At 40.0% G+C, this 25782-nt stretch overlaps 2 protein-coding genes and 1 long non-coding RNA gene across 6 annotated transcripts in view; 1 reads left to right on the forward strand and 2 right to left on the reverse strand.

Moving 5' to 3' along the window:
- Positions 1–635: 635 nt before the first annotated feature.
- Positions 636–25782, reverse strand: part of LOC120740957 (placenta-specific gene 8 protein-like) — a 29082-nt gene continuing 3935 nt past the window's right edge. Inside the window, exons 1-5 of one of the 4 annotated variants that reach the window (XM_040043522.1) lie at positions 3250–3460; positions 3112–3146; positions 1689–1796; positions 1462–1607; positions 636–1133 (exon numbers count right to left, since the gene is read on the reverse strand). In XM_040043522.1, coding sequence (XP_039899456.1) covers positions 993–1133; positions 1462–1607; positions 1689–1794 — 393 coding nt within the window. In that variant the 5' untranslated portion in view covers positions 1795–1796; positions 3112–3146; positions 3250–3460 and the 3' untranslated portion in view covers positions 636–992. Of the gene's footprint in view, positions 1134–1461; positions 1608–1688; positions 1797–3111; positions 3147–3249; positions 3468–25782 lie in introns of those variants that run through there. The other 3 variants (XM_040043521.1, XM_040043523.1, XM_040043520.1) reach the window with 3 other exon arrangements.
- Positions 3863–7818, reverse strand: LOC120740956 (placenta-specific gene 8 protein-like). Its single transcript, XM_040043519.1, has 4 exons — positions 7730–7818; positions 5715–5831; positions 5377–5522; positions 3863–4892 (listed from the first exon to the last, which is right to left on the reverse strand). Exons 2-4 carry the CDS (start codon positions 5827–5829, stop codon positions 4752–4754), a joined length of 402 nt encoding a protein of 133 aa, XP_039899453.1. The 5' UTR covers positions 5830–5831; positions 7730–7818; the 3' UTR covers positions 3863–4751.
- LOC120740964 lies at positions 9481–24904 on the forward strand. The gene is made up of 3 exons (XR_005697524.1): positions 9481–9491; positions 12268–12269; positions 24751–24904. It is a non-coding gene; the product is annotated as an uncharacterized LOC120740964 (long non-coding RNA).

The raw sequence follows: 25782 nt of genomic DNA on the forward strand, positions 1-25782 counted from the left end.
TTTATGACTTTTCCTATAATACCATGGTGGGCCGGTCACTAGTCAAAATGCATTGTCAAAGAAGACAGTACAGAAATATGAATGTATTTTAAACGTATGTGTTCAAGAACAATCTTTGGGCTAAAAACCCAAGTGAGAAAATACAATTGATTCAGGAGCAGGGAACACAGACATGTGTATTCCCCTTAGTCCACATGTGTGAACTGCAGATGTGGACAAAAGGGACACAAAGCCAGAACGTGTCCGTTCAAGCAGTGGTGGAGTGAGTGTTAAATCCCCAAACATCGAAACGTTAACTGCAGACTGAAACAACAACGGGACAATGCGTGAAACATTTACTACTCAAGTGTCAAGGAGTACGCATTCCGGATGAGCCACAAGGACACAGAGATCCAATCAGGTGTAAAAAAGAAATGCCTGATGATGGTGGACTTGGGAGCAGTGTCGCGTATGATTACCAATATAACAAATTTCAAGAATTTCGACGACAGTTTCCAGGAGTGTGGGCTATTTTATTTGAAATTTGTTAAATGAGTTTTGTCTTTGAAGTGTTGAGAAATTGGTGGAAGATTTCAAGGAATGTGTAGTACAACAATCCTTCATATAGTGGGTGGATATGAATAGTCTTTATTTTAGCACAAGTTAAACTCAACTTAGACACAATTGGTATAAGAGTAAGCATGTTAAATGATATCGATTGTATTGGACAAGGTTAAAAAAAATACATATATATTTCCTGATGATATACATCAGTATGCTAACAAAACTCAAAACATCTGATGTCAAAAATGTAATCTAAAGTTTAAAAAAAACAAACAAACAGACTTTATTCTATAAATCAATTACATATTGCAGAGCATGAACCGCACGAGACAAAATTTTCTATTTTCACCTCGTGCTGCAGAAACAGAAGTAATATTTTCCTATGCGTTTCATCATTGTAAAATTGTAATTAATAACTTTGTCATATTCACAGCTCAAATGGCTGCATCTTATTCACGGAACACCTGCGTGGTGACCACAGTCGAGGTGGCGGGCTCCTGACTTTCCCTGATCTTCAGCTCACGATTCATCTGGCACCAAACACACGGGTAACACCAAAGTATCTTGCAGCAGTCATCACAGCACGAGCCCTGCAGGACAGAGAACAGGAAGAGGAAGAAGAGGAGAGAGTAACGGGATCGATCAGCAGAGTTAATGTTGTAACTCGTGTAATTAAATGGAATTTAGATCGTTTTTATTTATATGACACTGTAATTATATTTACATACAAATACTTAAAGTATAGGTGCACTAGAGAAAGAAGAGGGTAACAAGTTGGGTTTTTACAGGAATACAAAAAAATATGATACTAAATAATTCACTGAAGTCAAATAAAATAGTTTTCACTCTTCATTTTAGTTTTTAGTTTAATTTTAGCTAGCTACAATAACTTTATCCATCCTCCACTCTCACACTTACAGGAATGTTGTAGCGCGCTCTGACGGACTTGCGAAGTAAGCAGGACACCACGCAGAAAACGTCCAGCAGTGGCATGCCACAGCACCATCCATGTTTACTGGCTGTCTGACACTGCATGCAGGGGAAACACCAATATGCACAGCAACCTCGAAGAAAAATATATGCAAGTGAAATATCTGTGTTCATATACATCACTGCTGTTCATAGAGTTTGCTGGGTTAACTTACAGGTGCCCACATCAGCACAGCAATCACAGAGGCCGGTGCTCCAGTTCCCCAGGTGTTGATTACCGCCCATGACTGTCACCACCTGTGTGGGCTGCTGGTAGGCCATTCCTGAAGAAAATAGACAGAAAAAACAAGAGCCACGTAGAGAAAGGTTAAAGGGGTCATAGCTCAACTGTAAGGAGAAACCCAATCCAGACTATGAACTAATTTGAAGATAATCAGCTGCAAACACCCTTCTGTTGCAGACATCTATACATCCCGATCACAAGAGACTCCCCCCATCCTGCATCTCACCTGTTCGACCTGCTTCAGAGAAAGACTGGTTTGAACATAACTATCTGCAGTGTTGCTTCTGTAACATGTTCAGCGGAGTATTACTCCTGCGTTTAAGGCCCTACAGCGGTCTTTTTGGCACAGAAATTGCACGTGACCGTTTAAAAACCACAGAACTGTTTTTTTCAAACTGCATTTCCAAAACATCTTAAACGTTTTTTCCTTTCTTGAAAAAACACACAGTTTGCTTTTGTAGTGGAAAATTTGTGTTTCCACTCATTTAACCTCTGTGTACTATTGGTATGTAGTTGTTTCTTTCCTATAGAAAGACTCAGTGGGCATAGATGGGAAAACAGCCACTTTTGAGTCTCTACTGTCAGCCTGGTGCCTACGTAGCTGTGGGAAGAAAACCAGCGGAAGAAAACTGCCAAGCAAAGATTGTATTCATGCAGCAGGTATAAAGGAGCTGTAATTGTTTGTTTCATCATTAACACTGGTCTAAAAAAAAACCAAGTTCAGTCTACGTTTACCAGGGCAAAAAAAAATCAAGCTTTAACATGAACCTACCTATCCCAGCTGAAACGAGAGTTCCACAGAAGCTGATTTTTTTTTTTTTACTTAATTTGGTTTTCCCAAAACGTTTGTCGCACTGAAGTTGGGATTCCCCCCCACACCATTTTCATGCTTATACAAAAAAAAAACCTGCAGGTTTTCTTGTGTTCGAGCAAATGACTGAAAAGAGTGTCCAACATATGAGAGCAGTCATTGCTGAAAGCTCAGCTGATAAAGAACCACAAGTAAAAGGTTTTGTTTTGTTTTTTTAAACAGAGAATGAAGATGGAGGTAGACTGATCACAAGGACAGAAAGTATGCGCTGGTTAATGCAGAAGGAAAAAGTGGCAGGAGGACATCATAATCCACAGAATCCTCATAACCTCATGAGGCAGTTCCTGTTTTGATCCCTCACTGGTACCTCAGACACCAGTATCACGATTAAAACAGTCCACAACACAACACTCAACTGGGCCAAGTTACACAAGGTGTACTAAGTAAATACCGCCAGACAGAAATACGAAGCACGGTGAAAAAGCACACAAAAGCACTTCAAAGAGCAGAGTCACAGATTAACTCGTGTTACAGATTAACTCACCGACAACTTGCTATTCAGGAGCCGCCACAGACAAACTGGAAATAAAGGAGTGAATATTTGGTCTTTAGAGATGTATTTCTTTTGCGTTTTATGTGTCTGCTGACACTTTGTTTTAGACAAAAAGAAAAAAAAAAAGACCTGGAGTTTACCTGGTGACGGTACGACGCAGAGGAACGATCCAGGTGTCTGCGCTGATCCGTGTTCGTAATTCCACAGACGTTGAACTGTTGGGTGGTGAGGGCCGGCTTGAAACACGTGATCAATGACGCTTGATTCGGCACGTTACTGCTCCATGCCTGATTCAAGGGTTTCTAAGGGATTGAATTTTGGTGGGATTTGTGCTTTTGTTGGGGATTTTGTGCGAGAGATGAGTCTCAGTATTTGCGACTTAATGAGAGGCATGGAGCCAAAGAGGAAGAGAGGACGTGCTAATGTTCCTAAATAAACACCAGGTCATCAGCAATTCTGCCTCCGGGTCTAAAATGTGCATAAGAAATACACTGTTCATATAGTTACAGTTGTAATTGTGTAAGTTGCAGTGTATTATATATAAACGTACCTGTCCACTGGTTAAATACACAATTACTAGGAGGCAGGGACCTCTCAGCACAAGCATACTCCCAGCGCATTATAAGATTGTGTTGTACATTATTATTTAGAGTGTTTTTTTGATTTTTTTTAGTTATTAATAAAAAAAAAATCAAGTAACAAGCAAACTGAGAACACGCCATGGTGCAGGTTTAAATATTAATCAGACATGACATAATTTCTTCAACCCCCGAAAAAAAAATACATGTTCAAAACTCAGACAGAAGCTGTCACATGATAGCAAACAAAAACTGTCAATTCAATTCAGTTCGAAAACTATTATATCAATGGAGTCTTAGTTTCGGGGGATGATTTGTAGCGAGGAGTACAGTTACTCGGACGGTTGTCAAGCAGCACATATATGTCACAGCGATCCCAACACCCATCCTGTTTCTGTGAAAAACTGTAAGTATGATTCAATCAGCTCTGCTCTGTGTTACAAGTCAGGTTGGAGCAGAAAACAAATAATCCAGTTCATTGCAAGTAAAGATGCTGTTAATAATAAAACTGATAGTGTGATAACCATCATTTGTCATGTAGCCTTGACATGTAGCCGGACAGTAAAACAGTACTCACTGACGAGCAGGTTAATTATTAATTTGTAGCACGTCACTTATGTATCATTTGTAGGGAGTGGAGCCTGCTGGGGCCAAACATTGCCCAAGTGCTGCTTCTGTGCATGATCTGACACGACTCTGTGTTTTAAGGATCTGTGAATGTGAATCAGTTGGTTTTTGCATATGCACCAAGTCTTTATATAATTTATTTTCATACAGGTTAAATTGAACTTGAAAAAGTTTACAATAACAACAAGCATGTTAAATGAATTTTATTGGACAGAGTTAAAAGGTTTTCCAGATGATAAATAACCAGTATGCTAACGGAACTCAGATTTTCTCATTTTGAAATATAATCTAGAACTATAAAATCCAAGCTTAATTTAAAATAAAAGACAAATTGCTGAGGACAAAACTGTGTGGTGCTGAAAAATTAATACTGTTTGAAAAGGTAACTGTCATATTCACTCAACACACAACAAAAACGGTTGCATCTTATCCACGGACGACCTGCGTGGTGACCACCGTCGAGGCAGCAGGGTGCTGGTTTTCCCTGATCTTCAGCTCACGATTCATCTGGCACCAGACACAGTGATAACACCAAAATATTTTGCAGCAGTCATCACAGCACGAGCCCTGCAGGACAGGAAAATTGAAGGAGAGGAAGAGAGGTTCTCATGTATTTAGAATTTTTAACAGCAGTCTTCTAGACGCACAGCTGAATGGTGAAGGTCAAGCAGCTTGATAAAGTCTGCTTCCTATTCAGTTGTCACCTTGTCTCTAAATCAAGATCAGAGCCGTAATGGAAATTTTACATCGACCATAGAGATCCTAAATGAGGAGGAGGAAAGGAGTTGCACTCAGCAGGACAATATCAGAATATAGGATTTAATTCATGTTATGTGGCTAAAAAATGCATAAAACAGAAGTTTAAAAACATGTTGGGGTGAAGTAATAATGAATTGCACTCCATCTTTGGTAGATTGTATGACAAAACAACCAACTGACCTGTCCCTCTCTGTCATGTTTGCACCTTTTGTTTTTGTTGGCTTTGTACATACAGGTAGTCAGCTTAATTTAAGCTAAATACAATAACCTTATCCTCCACTCGCATACTTACAGGGATGTTGTAGCGCTCTCTGACAGACTTGCGAAGTAAGCAGGACACCACACAGCAACAGTCCACGAGTGGCATACCACAGCACCATCCATGTTTACTGGCTGTCTGACACTGCATGCAGGGGAAACACCAATATCCAAAGCAACCTTGAAGAAAATGTGCCATATCTGTATGAATTTACCCCAGTTTTTAATAAATTCTACTTTAACAATCTCTTGCGTAACCTCTGTTTTATATCCTGGCATCAGACACTCTGATACCTAACTGCAACCAAAGTCTGAGGAGGTGGTTGATGCAGAAATCCCTGCTGTTTGTAGCTGTTTGCTGGGTTCACTTACAGGTGTTCATATCAGAGCAGCAGTCACAGATGCCCGTGCTCCACTCCCCAGCCTTTTGACTCATTGCAGTGGTGGTGACCACCACCTGGGGGTTGGACTGGTTGTAGAAATTCATGCCTGAAGAAACAAGTGAAAAAAGGACACATAAGCCAAAGACACAACATGAAAAAAATTGACAGCACTGGGTTAGATTAAATGATAATGGGTTTAAGTGTTAGGATCTTTGACACAACACTTGTTTGTACACTTTTCGAAAGTTATATATTTTATATTTTTTAAGAAGACATTTCTTAAAAATGTTTTATGTAATGAAACTGTTTCCATACATAAAACAGTTTTATCATAGCATGTTTTCAGATCGCACACACAGCCTGTAAATATAAAATTACTGAGTATTGATGATTCAATATGTATTTATTATATTAATGTGTATACATAAAAAATGAAAAACAACATTTACAGCATGAAGGTTAAAGAAATTCTGTTTAGTCCGTGCCCATCTTGCAATTATACATAAATGACAAATATATGTATCATAGATTAAGTATTTTATCTTTACTCATGAAAACTCGTGACACATTTTCCATTTTTCTTTTTGAAAAATGCAGAACAGAAACACAGCATAAACACTGTCCACTGGCTGGAGGCTTGAGTACTACATTTGAGTCAGACTCCTGCCTGTCACACGGCCAAACCAGACAGCCTGTAATCTAGAACATTTATAAGCACCTCTATAAAAGCAAAGGTTCTTAGTTTGTTGGTCTGGAGTATCTGTGTGTGCACGTGTGTGTTACAGGTTTTATCTTTCACTTTTGATCCAGTTCTCACATCAGGAACATCACTGTCAGCACTCTTAAAGCAGTTTTATAAACAGATAAAGCATTTCTCATAACACAGGCTCATCTGGGTCAAAGCTATTTTCCCCCACCTTTTCTTTTCCTTCCTGAATTTTCTATGTGTGACTGACCAAAGTGCTTCGACCACATATACAGTGCTTTTAATGCTACAGTCCTGAAAACACTATATCTTTCTGGGACTATTGTGCAGAGTTGTGTTTGTACCGATACTCAGACCACTGCTTCATCTATAATCTGTGTTTTGCTTTCAGCCTGTATTTTCATATTTTCTAAAGTCATTTTGTCTGTAAATAGATCGCAAGTAGATCCATCCATGTTTGGGGTCAGCCATATGCTTCCAATGCCAATTCTTTCATGTGAACGTGCTTGTTCCTGGATGGATAAACCGTAAATTAATTTATTGAGTTGATAACCTACTTTGTCTGTCTATCTTAGCCTAATTGCACATGTTGCGAGAACTGAAGCTGTAAATAAAGGATATTCCGGTCGACCTTTGTCCATAGTAAACAGTCTTGGTAAGATGAGATAAGATGGCTTTATTGCACCTATATAATGCAGTACAGCGACATTACGGGAGCTCTTGCAATAAAATAAAATGTAAAAAAAAGCAAACAAAAAACACATTACATACACTCAAACACACAATCAATTTTACCTATATTTTACCCGAAATTACACTATAATATTTAGCTACACATACTTAGCAGTACATATACTTTTATTTCAGATAAAATGTATGGAAATTTCATCTATTTCTAAAGATATTACACTCTTACCGGTAATTGTGGGCCATATTATAAAATTATAAAAGACTTCTGTTTTAAACATATTAGCAATAATAATTCCATAACATATTAAACCTAAACTTCCCTAGCTAACATTAATCTACTTGTAGTCTAATGCAAGTCTAATCGAGTCTAACAGTCATTAAAATTCATTAATTTCAAAGAATAACCTGCTAAACTCCCGTCTTATAACCTCCCTGTGCTGACAGTGATTATAATAATTAGATATCCAGATTTTTGTGCTATTTTTCTTAAGGCAGTATGAAGTACGCGTAGACCCCATGTGCTGCAAATATTCCTTTGACTAGCTTACATGTCACAAAGACTGCTTAAATGCTTTAAGATGTTCATTAGTATCGAAAGTTTTCCTTACCTTTTCTCTGTTTCTGTGAGCTCTGAATAAAGTAGGAGCAAGTCCGACCTATTAATGTACATTGCAATGGGAGTGGTCAAGTGTGGGTTGAATGCTCTTCACAGTTCTGCAGTTCCGGTTTTCAAGGAATGAAAATCATTCCTGCAGAGGGTGACACATGTTTACTGCCCACATGCTTCCAGCCCAGTGTAAATGTACACTAATAAAACACTCATGGCCAAAGACGTTCACTTCCAATAAAACGAGAGTCAGAAGTTAGAGATATGAGCCATGCCAAGTTTAATGCAGTTCATAGTGTATGCTTATTATTACTTTATGAAAATCTTCTTGTTTTAAATTATTTGACTTGTACGCCAAATAGTTTGTGGTCTTCTAGTTCAAGTTCAAGTTTATTTATATATAATACTTTTAAAACAACAACTGTTGACCAAAGTACTGTACAATAAAAATAGTCAAGGCAGAAGACATAAAAAATAGGATAAAGTTAGAAGGGAATAGAATCATAGAATGATAAGATAGTAAAAACTATAGTAACAGACTCATAGTGATATAAAAGCCAAAGAATAAAAATGGGTCTTTAGACAGGTTTTAAAAGTATCCAGTGTTGGGGAGGCCCTGATATGGAGAGGCAAAGTGTTCCACAATTTAGGAGCAGTCACCGCAAATGCCCGGTCTTCTCTGTGTTTTAATCTGGACCTTGGGACAACTAGGAGCATTTTGTCCGCAGACCTCAAAGATCTTGCAGGAGTATACCAGGGTGGGAGATCAGAAAGATGTGTAGGAGCTGGTCCATGCTGCATCTTACAGTTTTTTCTGAATGCTTAAACCCTAACTGTGATTCCTGTAGCACGATCTCTAAAACTATTCAGACTTATAGCAAAACCACTCACTGAGTTTGCAAAACTAAAAGCACAAAAACTGCTTTGCACTCAGTTTGCAATTTTGTAACACACACTTTGCAAAACTGTAGGCACAATTCACTGCACAACACTCAATTACCAAATTTCCAACACACTCCTAGCAAAAGTATACACATGTATGGCTATCATTAACACTAATTTGCCAACTGTCTGGCACACTTTCACATGTGAAAACTTTTTTAGATAATTAGTTCACTTTGCAATCAGCCTAAGCACTATAATACAGGTAAGCTGTGTGTGCGGAGTACAATGGAGGGAGCAGAAAGAGTGAGAAGTAGAGGAGGCCGAGGAAGAGGACGTGGAGGTGAAGAAGTAGGATGAAGAGGACGACAAGGACAAGGAGGAGCAAGAGGAAGACGAGGAGGGGGGAGAGGAAGATGAGGAGGGGAGAGAGGAAGATGAGGAGGGGGGAGAGGAAGGGTAGGAAGAGTAAGAAATAGAATTGCTGATGACATCAGAGCTACAATAGTGGACCATGTAATCAACCGTGGAATGACCCTGAGGGTAGCTGGCCAACGGGTCCAGCCTAACTCGAGCCGCTACACTGTAGCAAGTACCATAAGGACATCTTGAAATGAGAATCGGTTAGTACAGTCACTTCGCACAAAGATTTGTAGCACTGCCATATCCCAATGAGAAACACACCAATACCATTGATGTAAAAATACTGAAATTGTTACTTTACAGAATTGCTAGATGACCAGATGCTGGGGGCAGAGGAAGCATGTTCACTGCAGACCAAGTAACCCATATAGTCATTATGGCGATTGCAAATAATCCTATACTTGGAAATAAACACTTGTGTTTGCTTTGATGTGTTTGAATAAACACCAGTACTTGAAGTTTGGATCCCTCTATGCTTATGGATCTATGACAGAAGTATGAGCTCAACTGACATAGCCTACCTTGTGCACAGAGAAAGCAAAAGCCAGATGTGTTTTGTATTCATACCATCAGTGTGCAGTTGGCGCATTGTGTGCTTAGTAGATGATGGCTTGTGTGTACTGTTTGATACGGAAACACCATTTTTACGAAGGTGTGAAGAGTTAATCTAGCTGTGTTTGCTTTTGCAAGAGAACTACAATGTTTTGATTATTGGGTGACAGGTTTTCTTATTTGTGTGGAGAGTTTTGCAAAATTAGCCAATAGTTACAAAAAATGTGCTTAAGCAATCAGAAAAAACTGTAAAAACAAGTATTAAAATCTTAAAATCAATTCGAAAACTGACTGGCAGCCAGTGTAATGATGTAAATATGGCAGATATTTGATCTCGCTTGCATGTGCCAGTTAGGTTGAACATTTTTCTTGTGAAACAAAGCGGGGGGCCAGCAAAAAAAGTTTGGGAACTGCTGCCCTGGGCCATTTCACCTCAGTGAATCACATGATAATTTGGGGCTAGGCTTCACAATGGGTTCACCCGTTTTCACACTTTGTGATTAGGGTCAATAGGGGGTCTTGGAGACACTTAATATCTGGGCTTAATATCTGGAACTCTTCAATGGAGATTGACAGACCACGTGACTTGCGCGCGTTGCATTGTGGGCACGAATGGCAGCAAAATCAAAACACTGCATGAAGCGCTAGCATTTCCAGCACCTGTAAGCATCAATTCTGCAATTTTAATCCCTACTTGCATTTTATTTGCCCCAAAAACAGTTATGTACAAAACCCTGGTATATAGATGGAGCCCAGTCTCTATTGCATTGCAAACATTAGCCCACAAAGCCACACTAAACAAAGCAGCATAGTGCAACGATTTCAATTCAAATCAATATAGGACTTATTTGTAACCTACATCAACAATTATGATATGATAAATTACTTATTAACTACAACAAAAAATCTACCTTTGTGGAAATGCTTGGAGCAGACTAATATGTGAGCTGGAGTGTTCTGGAACATTATATTTAATCTTCGAATAGCTGCAATCCAGGCCACCGTCACCTCTTTGCAACTTCAGAAACATGACTTGAACAATTTTTCTTCCACGAAGGAATCTGATAAAAAAAACTATTTCTTTACCCGTCGGCTTCCCGTGGCTGTCATGCTACTCGCTATGGCAGTTAATAATACAACAGCCTTGCCATTGCCATTCTTTATGTCTCTGTTTATCTCTGTGTGACTGTTGTCTTTTAATAGCCCATGTGGGCTAGTACCACTTGCCACTTGTACATACAATCCTTTGCAGTTTTACCCCAGAAATGACGCACATTTTCAAACTCTATTGTTTTTAGAACTGAAGAAGCTTCACAGATTACAGATGAAAGGTCTCCAAGTTTCCTTGAAGACCTTTCATCTTTTCCAACAATTCTCAGATTAATTTGTGTTCTACAAATTAATCTGAGAATTGTTACAATGTTCCATTCTAAATCTGTTGTGTTCTACAACAGATTTAGAACTAGAGATGGACCGATCCGATATTACGTATCGGTATCGGTCCGATACTGACCTAAATTACTGGATCGGATATCGGAGAAAAATAAAAAATGTAATCCGATCCATTAAATATCACGAAAGCACCCCACAAAACTTGCAACACGCCGTAACTCGCCTCAGAACGTTAGCACGTCAGAGCAGTATGCATCACGTGATAGAGCGGCTGTGGCATGCGGGACCTGTTGGTGGTCTGGATAGCATGTGGAGCTTCGCTAGCAACCCGGCATTTCATCTCCGACAAAGTTATCCCTGAGAGAAGTAAAGCAAGTGTGTAAGTCCATCTCTGAATGTTTGTAAAGCATTCCTGCGTTAAGCTTAACAAACGATATATGGAGCGACTGCCTCTTCTTGCTGCTACTTCAATCATGAAACTGCTTAATGATCAGCTGATCGGCTTTTCTGTCACGAGTCCGTCTCTCTTGTTTGTTTTTGGCCCACTTTGCACCAGAAAGAGGAAACCAGGGGATAAACAACAGCAGCACGTTTAAGCTTGATAAGCTGTTGTTAGAATTAATTTAATATTACTTTCTACTCGAGGATCTTTTTCTACGTAGCTGACGGCTGTAACTGTGCAGGGGCGGATCTAGCAAAGTTTAGCCAGGGGGGCCGATAGGGCATGAACAGGGAAAAGGGGGCACAAAGACATACTTTTCTTTCTTATTCTCATTTAAAATGTCTAGCTTTTAATAAATAATTATCTGACACCCAAAGTTTTAATTTGATGCAAAATGAATAGAAGTCAATTACTGTATATAGTGACTATTAAGTCTAATATACCCTAGTAAGCTATAGTACTTTTTCCTTTGGGAAGGTACCATCTGTGCAGTGTGCAATTTTGTTGAAGAAAGATGTTGAATCTATTTAATATTTTAATATATTGAAAAATAATTGATTTCTGTGCATTTTTGTTTCACACTGCATCAAATTAAGGTTGATTACATTGATTAAGCATCATGAGGTGGAGCGTGAGGGGTGGTTCCCTATTTTTTATTTATTTATTTTTGTTGTTGCTGGGAGTTGGAACCCTATTAGTTAGGTTGCTTAATATTTACGCTAAGTACTCTTTAAAATACCAGAATAAGGAGGATGGTGTAGGTTTAAGTTTATTAGATTGATCAGTATTGCTGAACTATGAAATTTTTTTTTTTTGCATACAGGTATAACAGAATAGCTTTAGTGTAGTTGTTGTTTTAAACTTGAGTATGAACTTATATAAAATGCAGCAAGATATTTATAAAAAAAACAGTTTTGTTGATTAAAAAACACTATATCGGATTCGTATCGGTATCGGCAGATATCCAAATTTATGATATCGGTATCGGTTTTGGACATAAAAAAGTGGTATCGTGCCATCTCTATTTAGAATGGAACATTGTAACTTTTTTCTTCTTTTTTTGTCTTGTTTTAAGCTTGTTTGTTTTGTTAGGAACTGAACTCTCTGAACTACCTCCACTCCTGTTTCTCCTCAATCCACTCCTTTTTCCCTTTCCAAGAAGTCCATAACAGATTAATTCACATTATCTGTTCTCCTTCTCATGGGCCAAGATAACTTTCTTTTGCAAAAGATAATGAGAAATAAGAGATAACTCTTTATTTTCATTGCACAGTCACACCTAGTACAATAGTACAACGAAATTGGAAACTGTCCTGCGTCAGCACTATGCACAACACAACACAGTAACTTATCTTAATAAATAAAAAGAATTAGTGTATGTTTATATTGCACATTATTATTAGAACTATACACAGATGCACTCAGCACACTTTCAAAAAAGCAACGTCTCGTCTCCCCCAGAGATAAGCCCCACCACGGTGGTATCATCTGCTCACAGAAGTAAACGTGTCTCTACCAGACTGAAAGGGTGAGAAGATTGATGGACTAGTCCTCCAGTGACTGTACAAATATAGATGTATTTTTTAGTTGTTGATCATTTCATGATTTTGACGACAGAGACTTGCTGCTTCATTTTCCTCTGCCCTATCTATCGAGAAACCTGACGCCAAGTTATTTGCATACTAACTGTGATTGGATGTTTAGCTGGAGGGGGGGGGGGGGGGGTTTCTCTGCCAAGTGCTGTTGTTAAATCTTGTCCATATTCCGTTTGTGGGTAATGTATTATTTTCTTTCACAACTTCTAAAAGTTTGACTTAATGGGGCAGGATGTTTGTTTAAGTGGGCATTGGCCACTCTTGCCCCAGAGGGGGCAGGACAAAAATGGAGCTTTAAGAAAGTAAAGTTTTAAAAATAAAAACAAACATACTTAAAACAACAAATAATGACTGAAGGGCTCATTTGAACAGTCCAATACTGCTCACTATAGTAAAACAGCTGTTAGGGCAATCTCACATCTTTACTTTGTGATCATTTTACAGCTGTCTTGTAATACTGTCTTGACAGTATACAGTATATGCCATTTGTGCTATAAAGTTGATATGAAGTTGGATTTCAGTGAATGAATCTAAGCATCATCAACTAAACGATTAATCTCTGCTACGCTTTAAGTAACCTAACTCTGACCATGAGCACCACAGCCACTGTGCATGAGTTACGCACTGTTTACTCAGCAGTGTTTACTGTTACTGTTTACTTTAAATCCTTTACAGTACTGGAAAGTGCGTTCATGCAACCTTTACATAACACAATGTTTGCTTACCAAGTTTGTTTTGCAGGACGTTTTACATATGCAGAGCCAATATCCTTACCTTCCTCTCCTGTCTTTCTTATCTTTCTCTGTCTCTGAGTGAAATTAGCTCTCTTTCCTTTTTTTTCACCATAACAACACCACCAATAAATTATATGGTTTTGCCTTTTTCATCATTTTGTATACACAATTAGGACTGTCTCAAGGTTCAAGGTTCAAGGTTCTTTATTTGTCACATGCATAGTTATACAAGTATAACACACAGTGAAATGTAGCCTGACACGCTCCTCGACATGTGCAAGAAAAAAAAATTGGGGGGGGGGGGGGGTGTAGAGGAAAAACATTATATATATATATATATATATATATATATATATATATGTAGTATATACATTGGGTGAATGTGCAGTAGTAGCAGCAAGCAGGTGAATTCTGTACATTAATAAGAATAGACATCTGACTATTTTACAGGATAGACAATATAAACATATTTAAAATTAAAGGAATTGAAATGTACATTGTGCCTTGGTTTAGTGTCTGGAAGAGTCCTGACTCAGTCAATTATAGATGATGTGAGAGGGCGGGTGTGTGTGTTTAGGGCACGGATGGCTTGGGGATAGAAGCTCCTCTTGAGTCTCTCTGTCCTTGCCCGGAAGATGCGGAACCTTCTACCAGATTGCAGAAGTTGGAACAGCTCTCCACAGCGCCTGTATAGAAAATCCTGAGGATCTTTGGAGAGACCCTGAACTTCCTCAGTTGTCGTAGGTGATACAGGCGCTGCCTAGCCTTTTTGGTCTGGACCTGAATGTGGGCAGCCCATGTCAGGTCTGAGGAGATGTGGACACCAAGATACTTGAAGGACTGCACCCTCTCCACTGGAGCTCCATTGATGATAATGGGCTTGTAGTCTCTGTGCTGACCCCTTCTGAAGTCCACCACCAGCTCCTTGGTCTTGCTGACTTTCAGCTGGAGGTGGTTGTCCTGGCACCACGATGCCAGATTCTTCACTTCATCCATGTAGGCCGCCTCATCGTTGTTGGAGATGGCACCCAACACCACTGTGTCGTCAGCAAACTTCACAATGGTGTTGGAGCCATGGGTGGCCACACAGTCTGAAGTGTAGAGGGAGTAGAGCAGTGGCGAGAGGACACATCCCTGAGGTGCTCCTGTGTTGATGGTGATGCTGTTGGAGAAGCACCTGCCCACCCTCACCACCTGAGTTCTGCCAGTGAGGAAGTCCAACACCCATGCACACAGACGGCTGTTAAGTCCCAGATCCCTCAGCTTTGTGAACAGTCTGCAGGGCACTATTGTGTTAAACGCTGAACTGTAATCAACAAACAGCATTCGCACATAGTTACCCTGTTTCTTGTCCACATGGCTGAGAGTGGTGTGTAGGACGTGGGCGATGGCATCCTCTGTGGATCTGTTGGATCTGTAGGTGAACTGCAGCGGATCTGTGGTGTCTGGGATGGAGGAGGAGATGATGTTCTTCAGCAGCCTCTCAAACACCTTCATTACTACCGAGATCAGTGCAACTGGCCGGTAATCGTTCAGGGATGAGGGTTTGCTGTTCTTGGGCACAGGGATGATGGTGGATCTTTTGAAGCATGTGGGGACCACAGACTTCGCCAGGGACTCGTTGAAGATGTAAGTGAACACACCTGCTAGCTGGTCAGCACAGCAGCGCAGCAGACGGCCGGTGATGCCGTCTGGCCCCGCCGCTTTCCTTGTGTTCACTCTCCTCAGTGCCGCTCGGACGTCATGCTCCGCGATGCTGGTCACCGGTCTCTCGCTGATGACGTCACTGTCCTCGGTAGTCAGGCGGTAGATAGCATTAGCCGCCTGGCTAACCTCGAAACGGGCGTAGAACTGATTCAGCTCGTTGGTGAATGCAGAGTCAGCGTTGATCAGCGCAGTGTCCCTGGCTTTGTAGTCCGTAATGGTGCGTAGTCCGTGCCACATACTCCGTGTGTCGCCCTGGTGGAAGCGGGACTCCACACGTTCCCGGTACCGGCGTTTGGCATCTCTCACCGCGCGCCGCACGCCGTATGAGGCCGCTTTGTAGGCGCTCGTATCGCCAGTGGCGAGACCCGCGTTGTAGGAGGCGGTCCTGGCGTTTACTGCAGTGCGGATCGATCTGTCCATCCACGGTTTCTGGTTTGGGAATGTGGTGACTCTCGCAGTGGGGATAATCTCCTCCGCTAGCATATTGACGAAGCATACTGCTACTTCCGTAAACTCGTTGATGTCGACTGCGCATGCTCTGAACATGTCCCAGTCGACGTCGTTGAGTGCGTCCTGTAGCGTAGCTTCTGATTGGGCAGTCCACCGTTTTACCTCTCTCGTGGTCACGTCTTCCCTCCGTATGCTTTGTTTATACTGGGGGATGAGGAAGATGGCGTTGTGGTCAGACTTCCCAAAAGCCGGGTGTGAGACAGCTTTGTAGCCCTGCTTGTATGGCGTGTAGCAGTGATCCAAAATCCGATCCCCTCTCGTTGGACACGAGACATGCTGGTAAAAGTTTGGCATGACTTGTCTGAGGTTCGCTTTGTTAAAGTCTCCTGCTACAATGAGGGCTGCGCCCGGGTCCTTGTTTTGAAGCGAGCTCAGCACATCTTCCATGTGTTACAGTTTAGGCTCAAATCGGTTTGACGTTTGATGCCGTGCAATAACTCTCCTCAAATGATTAAAATTTTTATACATTTAGAAGCATGAAACAAAAAATAAATATAGTAGCATGAAACAGTCATTAATGGGCATAGTTGCTTCATCAGTCTTCTTTGATTGAAAGACTCCTTTGTGCAGCCAAACACTGCCCTCTACAGTTAAACACATCAGCACAGCCTCACATTCTTTATTTCACAATCAGAATACTTTATTAGTCCCTAAGAAAAGTATGTAATGTGTTCTAATCAATTATTTCTTGATTATTGGTAACTTGTTTTTAACCTCCAAGAGCTGTTCAGAAAATTGGTGGTTAATATCAAATCTTCTTATGTTCTCTGAGCAGGCTGGGGGGTGAATATCGGCTGCTGCTCAAGAGTTGCATGCTGGGGTTTTTTCTCCATCTCCTGTCTCTTTGACAAAAAAGAAAAAAAGAAAATGGAAATTAGCATCTGTATTTTTCTTTATTGACATGTCTCTTTTAATCCTTTAATTGATGCTTGCATCTTGCATGAGACTTATAAGTACACTGTATGTAAAATAAAATGAAATAAAATTTAAAATAAAAAAAGCAGTTACATTTCTGATCATTCTGAAAATGTCCTCACTATAGGACATCTTATTGGATATTTTGTTATTCAAATATATGTCATTGTGAGCTGCATGTCTTGTGTCTTTAATTTTTAGTCAAAGAACAGAGAGATAACTCCCAGGCCTGACAACATGATTCAAGATCCAGTAAACTCAGAGAAAACTTGAACGCAGCAGTAACTTTGTCAGACTGGTGATCCTCCACTGCCAGGAAACAAATGACAACTATTTAATACAGCTTCTGTAGCACAATATGTGTTCATCATAGGATTTCTAAAGGAAAGGTACTTATCAGTCTGGCATTGGTATTTTATATGAGATGTTAATCTCATAAGACATACAGCATAGCCTTGATATACCATGATTAATGAATGAGAATTCAGTAAACTCAGGTAACAGATCTTGCCACTTTCACTGTATGCCATACTGCCTATGAATCCTAATAAAATGGTCATGCATATTTTATTGTCTAGTGTCTCATTAAAAAAAGAAAACAGCCCTCATCTCAGTTTTGTACAATTGATCAGCAAATGTAATGTGTAATTTTAATGGATGATGATGCTTTTAGTTTTTGTGTATATGAGCAGAAGCATGATTGCGTTATTAAAGTTCAGGGGGTTGTGAATAAACTCAAAAACAGGTGATCCTAGCTGTTGTGTACAACAGTCACGCTGTCAGATTTTCATTACAACTTAGTCAGTTGTCACAACCAAAATAATTGTTATTCGCTGTGATATCTGTAGCGCTTGTGAGGGGTGAAAAGAAAGAAAAAGGTGAAATCTTATTAGTAATTACATTATAATAAATGGTCACCATCTCATCCTGCTCAGAGAACATGACAAGATTTAACATTAACTATGAACTGCATTAACTACTACAGGTTACACACCTAAAATCATCAAGAAAAAGAACATGGGGCTGTAATAACATCTGCTTTGCTGCAGAGGGCAGTTTTGGTCTGTAAAATAGAGTCCTTCAAAGATTTATATGCCATACACATGTTTTCTCTTTAATTGGAAAAATATACATTATATAATTTTCCCAATATTCCAGTGTAATTTTATTCATCTACCTTCATTAACCTGGAAAACACCAGGTTGACGAAGGTGGAGGGTGCTGCTGTAGGTGTTCCACATACATTTCCAGTTCTGACAGGAGCAATATATCAATAAAATGTAAAAAAAAAAAAAAAAAAAAAAAAAACGCGTCAGGGAAATTTTCCATCATTTCATCACATGATGACAGCAAAGGGAATGTGTAATCATACCTGTATCAGCTGCTCTGGCATTGACGTAACACCTAATAAACTAGTTGGTATCTGTTTCCACGCAAATGAACAAATTCAGAAAATGTGTAGTAACAGTCAGAGATGGCAACATAAAACATCTGTGACTGTGACATCAAGACTTCTGGAAAAATGTAGCTCAAACCTGTGGTGTTTTGTATGGTTGAGTGCAGTCAAAATATTCCAATAAACTGATGAACTGTTGTGTCGCAGTTGTTGCTGTTGTCAGTGTAACACTGAAATTACCTGAAATAAATTTTGTTGTTATTTGGAATGGAAGGTGGAAAGAAGTCCCAGTTTAGGGGGATGATCTGTGGAGTAAATTAATACAGCAGAAAATATAGATATAATTCCCAAATGTAGACGTTCAAAACTCAGATAACTGTCAAACAACACATTATATGTCACGTTGACCTTACCACCCATCCTGCTTGAACAAGTACTGCAGCGTTCAAAACTTTAATTGGCGTAAAATGTTTCAAGCACTTCAAGATCTGATATCCTTAGCCCTGCGAAAGACTGGCGATCTGTCCAGGGTGTACCCCGCCTCTCGCCCTTTGGTAGCTGGGATATGCTCCAGCTCACCCACAACCCTGATAAAGATGGATGGATGTAGATCTGTTATCTCCGTGTTGGTGTAGTTTCTACATCATCATAACAGTGTTGGTCCAAGATCAACATTGCAGCTGACCAATCTCGTTGTCTAAGCATTCACTTAGCATTAAGTAACTAAGTAAGTAAATTTTTATTTATATAGCACATTTCTAGATAAAAGATCACAAAGTGCTTCACAAGGTATAAAACAAAAACAGACAAAGGTTAACAAAATGCAATTCTAAAAAGATGTGTTGTTAGTTGTTTTTTAAAAGTGATCACTGAGTCCACAGATCTTAAGTTCTGAGGAAGAGAGTTCCACAGTCTGGCAGTGGCAAAAGCTCTGTCTCCCTTGGTTTTGAGCCGTATGCTGAATAACAAGTAGGCCCTGATCACATGACCTCAGAGACCTACTAGGGACATAGGGCTGTAAAAGTTCAATGATGTAGGCTGGTGCTTGTCCTTGAAGAGCTTTAAATGTAAGAACCAGTATCTTAAAATGGTCTCTGAATTCAACGGGGAGCCAGTGCAGCTGTATAAGCAACGGTGTTACATGAGAGTACTTAGATGTTTTTGTCAGAAGCCTTGCTGCAGCATTTTGGACAATCTGCAGACGCTCCAGGGAGTTTCTGTTTAGACATGTAAACAGTGAATTACAGTAGTCCAATCGCATGAATAACGATCTCCAGTTCAGTATGAGATACTAAAGGGCTCAATTTATAAATGTTTCTTAAATGATAGAAGCAGGACCGAACCAGAGATTTGACGTGAACATCCAGGGTAAGAGCAGAATCAAAGGTTTCCCCAAGGTTCCTGATATACAATTTCACAAATGTTGAAAGAGGACCAAGAGCATTCATTATGTTAGGTACATGTCTGTCTGGAGCACATACAAGGACTTCAGTCTTTTCTTCATTAAGTTGGAGGAAGTTGTCAGCCGTCCAACCTTTGATGGTTTCTAAGCACTCGTTTAGAATCTGCAGCTTAGAAACATCTTCAGGTTTAAAAGAAATATATAGCTGGATGTCGTCTGCGTAGCAGTGGTAGCAAATGTCCTCAAAGGGGCTCAAAATATGCTGGAGAGGAAGTAGATATATTAAAAACAATAAGGGCCCCAGCACAGAACCTCGTGGCACACCATAGGACAGGGACGTGGAAGATCACCTGTACTTAGAGACCGCCACAGAAAAGTATCGTTCATAGAGATACGAGGAAAACCACTCTAAGGCAGACCCAGATACACCAACCCAGTGTTTCAGCCTTTCAAGCAAAATGTAATGGTCAATGGTGTCAAAGGCTGACGTGAGGTCCAACATTAGGAGTGCAGAACATTTTCCTGCATAGTTTTGAATCAGAATGTCACTGGAAACTCTAAGAAGGGCTGTCTCAGTAGAATGAGCTCTACGAAAGCCAGATTGAAATTTGTCAAATATATTATGTTTGTCTAAAACTGCTGTAAGCTGCTTGGCCACAACCTTCTCTAATATCTTAGCAATTAACGGTATTTTTGAGATTGGTCTCTAATTGCTAGTGAGAGATTGGTCCAGCGTGGGGTTTTTTAACAGGGGGTGTATAGCAGCAGTTTTAAAATAAGCAGGGGCTTTACCAGACCCCAGTGAGGTGTTAACTATGGTGAGCACACAGGGACCAGGGACTTACTTTACTAATTTTTTCTAGAAAGAAAGAAAGAAGTGTTTCACAGTCTTCAATAGAAGAAATAATGGCAGCAGGTGGAGCAGGAGTAATAATATCAGTAATAGTGTCAAATAACACCTTAGGATTACCTCTGCTCTTTGCAACCAGATGAGAAAAATAAGCAGCCCTCGCATCTCTAATTGCATTGCTAAAAGAGGCTAAAAGATCCTTTAAGTAAAGGAGATGTACACATTTAAATGAGTTTTCCTCCACAAGCGCTCAGCTTTACGACAATCACGTTTTATGGAGCGGATATTGTCATTTAGCCAAAAAACAATGGTTATTAAATAGATCTGTTAAAAAATCAACGCCGTTTTGCGGGGATAGAGTTAAATTAAAAGCATCCGAGAAATTCTCCGCTGTGGAGGAATTTATGATGCGCGAGATAATTGTCCGGTGAACAAGAGACAAAGGCTCGTGAAAAGACATGTTAAAAAGAATAAAGTGATGATCAGAGATAAAAATGTCCTCAGAACAAATAGAATCAATATTCAAACCCAAAGTAAAAACAAGGTCCAGTGTGTGTCCTTTGTTATGTGTGGGGCCGGACACATGCTGGGTAAAATGAAAAGAATCCATGATGTTGATAAAACCTCTGACAAAGCGGTCGGAGTCATCATCAACATGCATGTTAAAATCCCCAACTAAAAGCAGTCTGGACAACCTCATAATAGAGGACAGGAAGTCGCTGAACTCCGATAAAAACAAGCTATTTGGGCCAGGTGGATGATACACCACAGCACAATAAAAAGGATCCTTACTTCCAATTTTAAACAGCTGTAGTTCAAACGAAAGAAAGAAATTACCAACATGACTAACTCAATTTGTCTATGTGCAAAAGTAACTTGAATAATATATCTATTATAATGTCTAAATTAACAAAGAAAGCACTTGAAATGATTACTATTTGTCCCAGAGCTGAGTTTTATAATAACAAAGGTTTTTTTTTTCTTTCTTATTTCTCCACATTCCAAAGCCATGACAGCACAACAACATGATTGATCAGTTGCAATTTTGACCCTAGAACAGCACAGTTATAATGCTGCTGGATATCAGATACACCGTGTTTCAGTGAAACATGTTGCTGATGTGTTACTGCTCTCATTAAGCCAGGTTTCAGCAGAAAGCAAAGAATCCATTTTATTGCAGGTAATTATGTTGTTAAAATAAAGCTGATGACGTGGTAACCATCATTTGTCATGTAGCTTTTTCCGGAAAGTAAAACAGTATTTACTGACTGCATAAAAATCATAAAAGAAGGAAGAAAGATGACGAGCCTGTTAATTATTCATTCGTAGCACGTCACTCATGTGTCCTTTGTAGGGAGTGGGGCCTGTTTGGGCCAAACATTATCAAAGTCACCGGTGCTGCTTGTGCGCGTGATCTGAGACGACTGCATGGTTTAAGGATCTGTGACTGTAGCCCAGTAGGTTTTTGTGTTTAGACTTTTGAGAAAATGGCGAAGGTTTAAGAGACATGTTGATGGGTTTAGATTTTATTATTGTCATTTGTATTGGGAAATATTTAACCATATATGCTTAGAGGTGTATAATCGAGTGTGAAGTGATAGGATGTGTGATCTTTAGTAGTCTGCAAAGACTGTGTGTGCATTCCAGAGTGCTCTGGCATTCACACCCACACCCTGGGAGCATGGGAGAGGTCGTACCTTGTTTTATTGTTTTATGGTAGGATAAACGTAGCTATGTCAGTTTTAGTCTAAGTGCCTTTTATTTAGATGAACTGCTGGACTTCCAGACCAGCAGGTTTAGGAAAGTCATTTATGGGGTCACACTCTGACCCCCCACAGACACACAAACACACACAATGTATTCTTTGTCCACATGTATACCTATATGAAACATCATATGTTAATGAACCTATGCATATTCATATAACCACAATAAAAGGAGTGCTATGGGGAACCTGGCTGAGAGTCTGACGGAGGTCAAGTGGGTGGAACGACACTTGGCTCCAGACAGGTCTCCCTCATGCATGAGTAACACAAAGAACTTCTCCTACTTGTGTGTTGCTTTCTGCTGTGTAGTAAATTGTGTTGAACGTTCCAGCGAATAGGTTTATGCTACAAACTTATCACATGTCTCCACAGTTGAAAAAAGTACAACAGTGCCTCGTGTAGTAGGTGAATGTGAATACTTTTTATTTTAGCACAGGTGAAACTCAACTTGGACAAAGTTATTATAAGTGTGAGTATGTTAAATGATACAGATTTTATCGACCTGGGTAAAATCTTTCCTGATGATATATGCAGTATGCTGACAAAACTCAAAACATCTGATTTAAACATATAATCTAAAGCTATAAAAACTTGCTTAGATTATATGAAACAACTATCTATTGCAGAGCAGTGAACCAAACGAGCATCAGCACCGAGCTATGAAATGCTATAAAAAAGAATGCAGATCACATGCCAGGCTACATTTTCAGATTTCACTTCATGCTGCAGAAACAGAAGTAATATTTTCATATGTGTTTCATCGTTGTAAAACATATACATTTTTTAAATTATCTTTGTCAGTTTCACTCAACCCACAGCAAAAATGGTTGCATCTTATCCATGGATGACCTGCGTGGTGACCACCGTCGAGGCAGCAGGGTGCTGGTTTTCCCTGATCTTCAGCTCACGATGCATCTGGCACCAGACACACTGATAACACCAAAATATTTTGCAGCAGTCATCACAGCACGAGCCCTGCAGGACAGGAAAATTGAAGAGGGAAGACGAGAACTTTGTGATATATTTTGAATTTCTAACAATATCCTGTTTAGTCAGCTGACGTCTGAATGTCATGCTTAGGAATGAGAATTGAGAAATGGTGTTCAGTCATTTCAGCATACAAATCAGAGTAACATACAGCATATAGTTCAGTATACAGATGAAATTAAATGATGTTTATTTTCCATCTCTCCATTTTCTTATCCAGGGCTAAGTTGTGGGGGAGCAGCCTAACAAGAGAAGCCCAGACCTCCCTCTCCCCAGCCACTTCTTCAAGCTTGTCTGAGAGATATTATCTCCCCAGCATGTCCTGAGTCTGCCCTCGGTCCTCCTCCCTGTGGGATGTACCCAGAACACCGCACCCAGGAGACACCCAGGAGGCACCCTTGTGAGATGCCTGAACCACCTCAAATGCTCCTTTCAGTGTGGAGGAGCAACAATTCTACTTTGAGCTCCTCCCAGATGACTGAACTCCTCAACCTATCTCAAAAGGAGAGGCCAGTCACCCTCCAAAGAAAATTCTTTTGCTCACTACCCACAGCTCGAAAATAACAGGCAGGTTTACAGCATGAATTTGGACATTACTTTTATTTTTATTGCATAAAAAGACGAGAGCATGATGGTAAAGTGGCATCCAGGACAGAAATAACTGTATTATGCTGCTAATACAACTTCAGCTCTTTGCAAGCACCTGCACAGACAGCATGCTAACGCTAAGCTAGCCAAGAACCCAGAGTGATGCTGAAGCTGAATGAATGCTGAAAGAAGGAAGGAGGACATTTTACATCGAATAGAAATCCTAAACTATGAGGAGGAAACGTATTAGACTTAGTAGGAAAATCTTATAAAATAGGATTTAATTCATCTTATAAGTGAATTAAATTAAAGATCTGATGAAGGAGTGAATACTGTCATAATCAAAATAATACAGTGTAAGCAAAGGGTTTTTTGATATCAAGGATAGCTCCTCTGATAGAAATTGCTGGGACTGTTTGAGGTCCTGAGGACTGAGACTTAGGTGGAGTGCAGGAATTATCCAGAGGAGAGCTGCATTATTACAAACTTCAAAACCGTGCAGAACAGCTGTGTACAATGTGCAGAAGAAGAAAATAAAAATTATTTGCCATCAGATATCATATAATTTGGCTTGCTATTGAATATACTGTTACCATCTCCTTTAATGATTTGCTGTCTTCCTAGTAGATTAAAGATTTAGTACATCAGGTGCGAAATGTTTGATGTTGTTGTTTTAATGGCAGCTTTTTAATGAGGTGATTTTTTTCCATTGGTTGTTCTCATTGTTGAGCTGCACTGAAGCAATATTGCATTGCACTCCATCTTTAAGACAATGTAGTTCAAACCTGACAGACATCCACCAAAAAGTGGTGGATGTCAGTATGTCTTTGGCAAACAAAAATGCTATTCCTCAAATCACCACTCGAGAATGACTCTAAAAGTGTCATGATCCTGGGCCATGTTGGCCCAGCTGTCTTAGTATTCATGTCTTTTTGTGTATCGTTCCTTATTTGATTTCCCCTTGTGACTTTTATCCCCTGTGTGCCCCTCTATGTATCTGTGAGCCCTCGTCTCCCCTCCTTGTGTTTCATTCCGTGTTTCCCCAGCCCACTATGCCCGTGCTCTCTCTCTCCTCCTGTCTGCACCTCTGTGTACTTCCTGTTTTACTGTGACAGTCTCCCGTCAGTGTTGTTTACTCCTGCCATGTCTTGTTATGTTTATCTGTGTCAGCTGTGCTCCCATGTGTGGCCACTTCCCCTGATCATCCCTCTTGTGTATTTAGTCTCTGTGTTTCATGTAGTCTGTGTCGTGTCGTCTGTGTTCCCACCCTCCGTGTTTCCATGCCCAGTCTTTTGTATCCCCAGCCATAGCATAGATTGTTCCCAGTTTAGGTTTGTTTAGTTACTGCTCTTGTGCTGCCCTCATTCTTGTTTGTTTCTTTTGTGATCATCAGCCACAATAAAAGGCTCGCTTTTGTTTGAGTGCACTCCCGTATCCTCACTTGTGTTCGCACCTGAGTCCTCAACACACTCTCCACACGGTCTGCCACTGCGACCGTGACAAAAAGTGAATCAGTCACTGCAGACCTTCGTGTTAAAATAAACCCAACCACTTTACAGCAGGTTTAGTGCCTTTGGCTCATCTCCCCTTTTGCAATAGGAGTGGGTTTTTTGTTTGCTGTCTCATTTTATGACTTGTTAATGTCAGGGGTGTGCCAGGCTCGTTCTGCCATGTTTGCACCATTTGTACTTTCTGGAGAATTCAATAAACAGTACAATAATATGACAAACGATGAGGCTCGTTATACTTTCTAACAGCCCACCCAAGAAGTCTGTGCAGTAGTTAGGGTGAGTGAAGGTGTAGTATTTTGTTCATGTGTTACTTCAGTTGCACTAATTTACAAATATAACCATGTGTGCTTTGCGCCCATTAAAAGCTGCACTCAGCACTCCCTATTTTCATTTATGTGGTTA

The sequence above is a fragment of the Simochromis diagramma genome, unplaced genomic scaffold (assembly GCF_900408965.1).
Source record: "Simochromis diagramma unplaced genomic scaffold, fSimDia1.1 OVJJ01000656.1, whole genome shotgun sequence".
NCBI lineage: Eukaryota > Metazoa > Chordata > Actinopteri > Cichliformes > Cichlidae > Simochromis > Simochromis diagramma.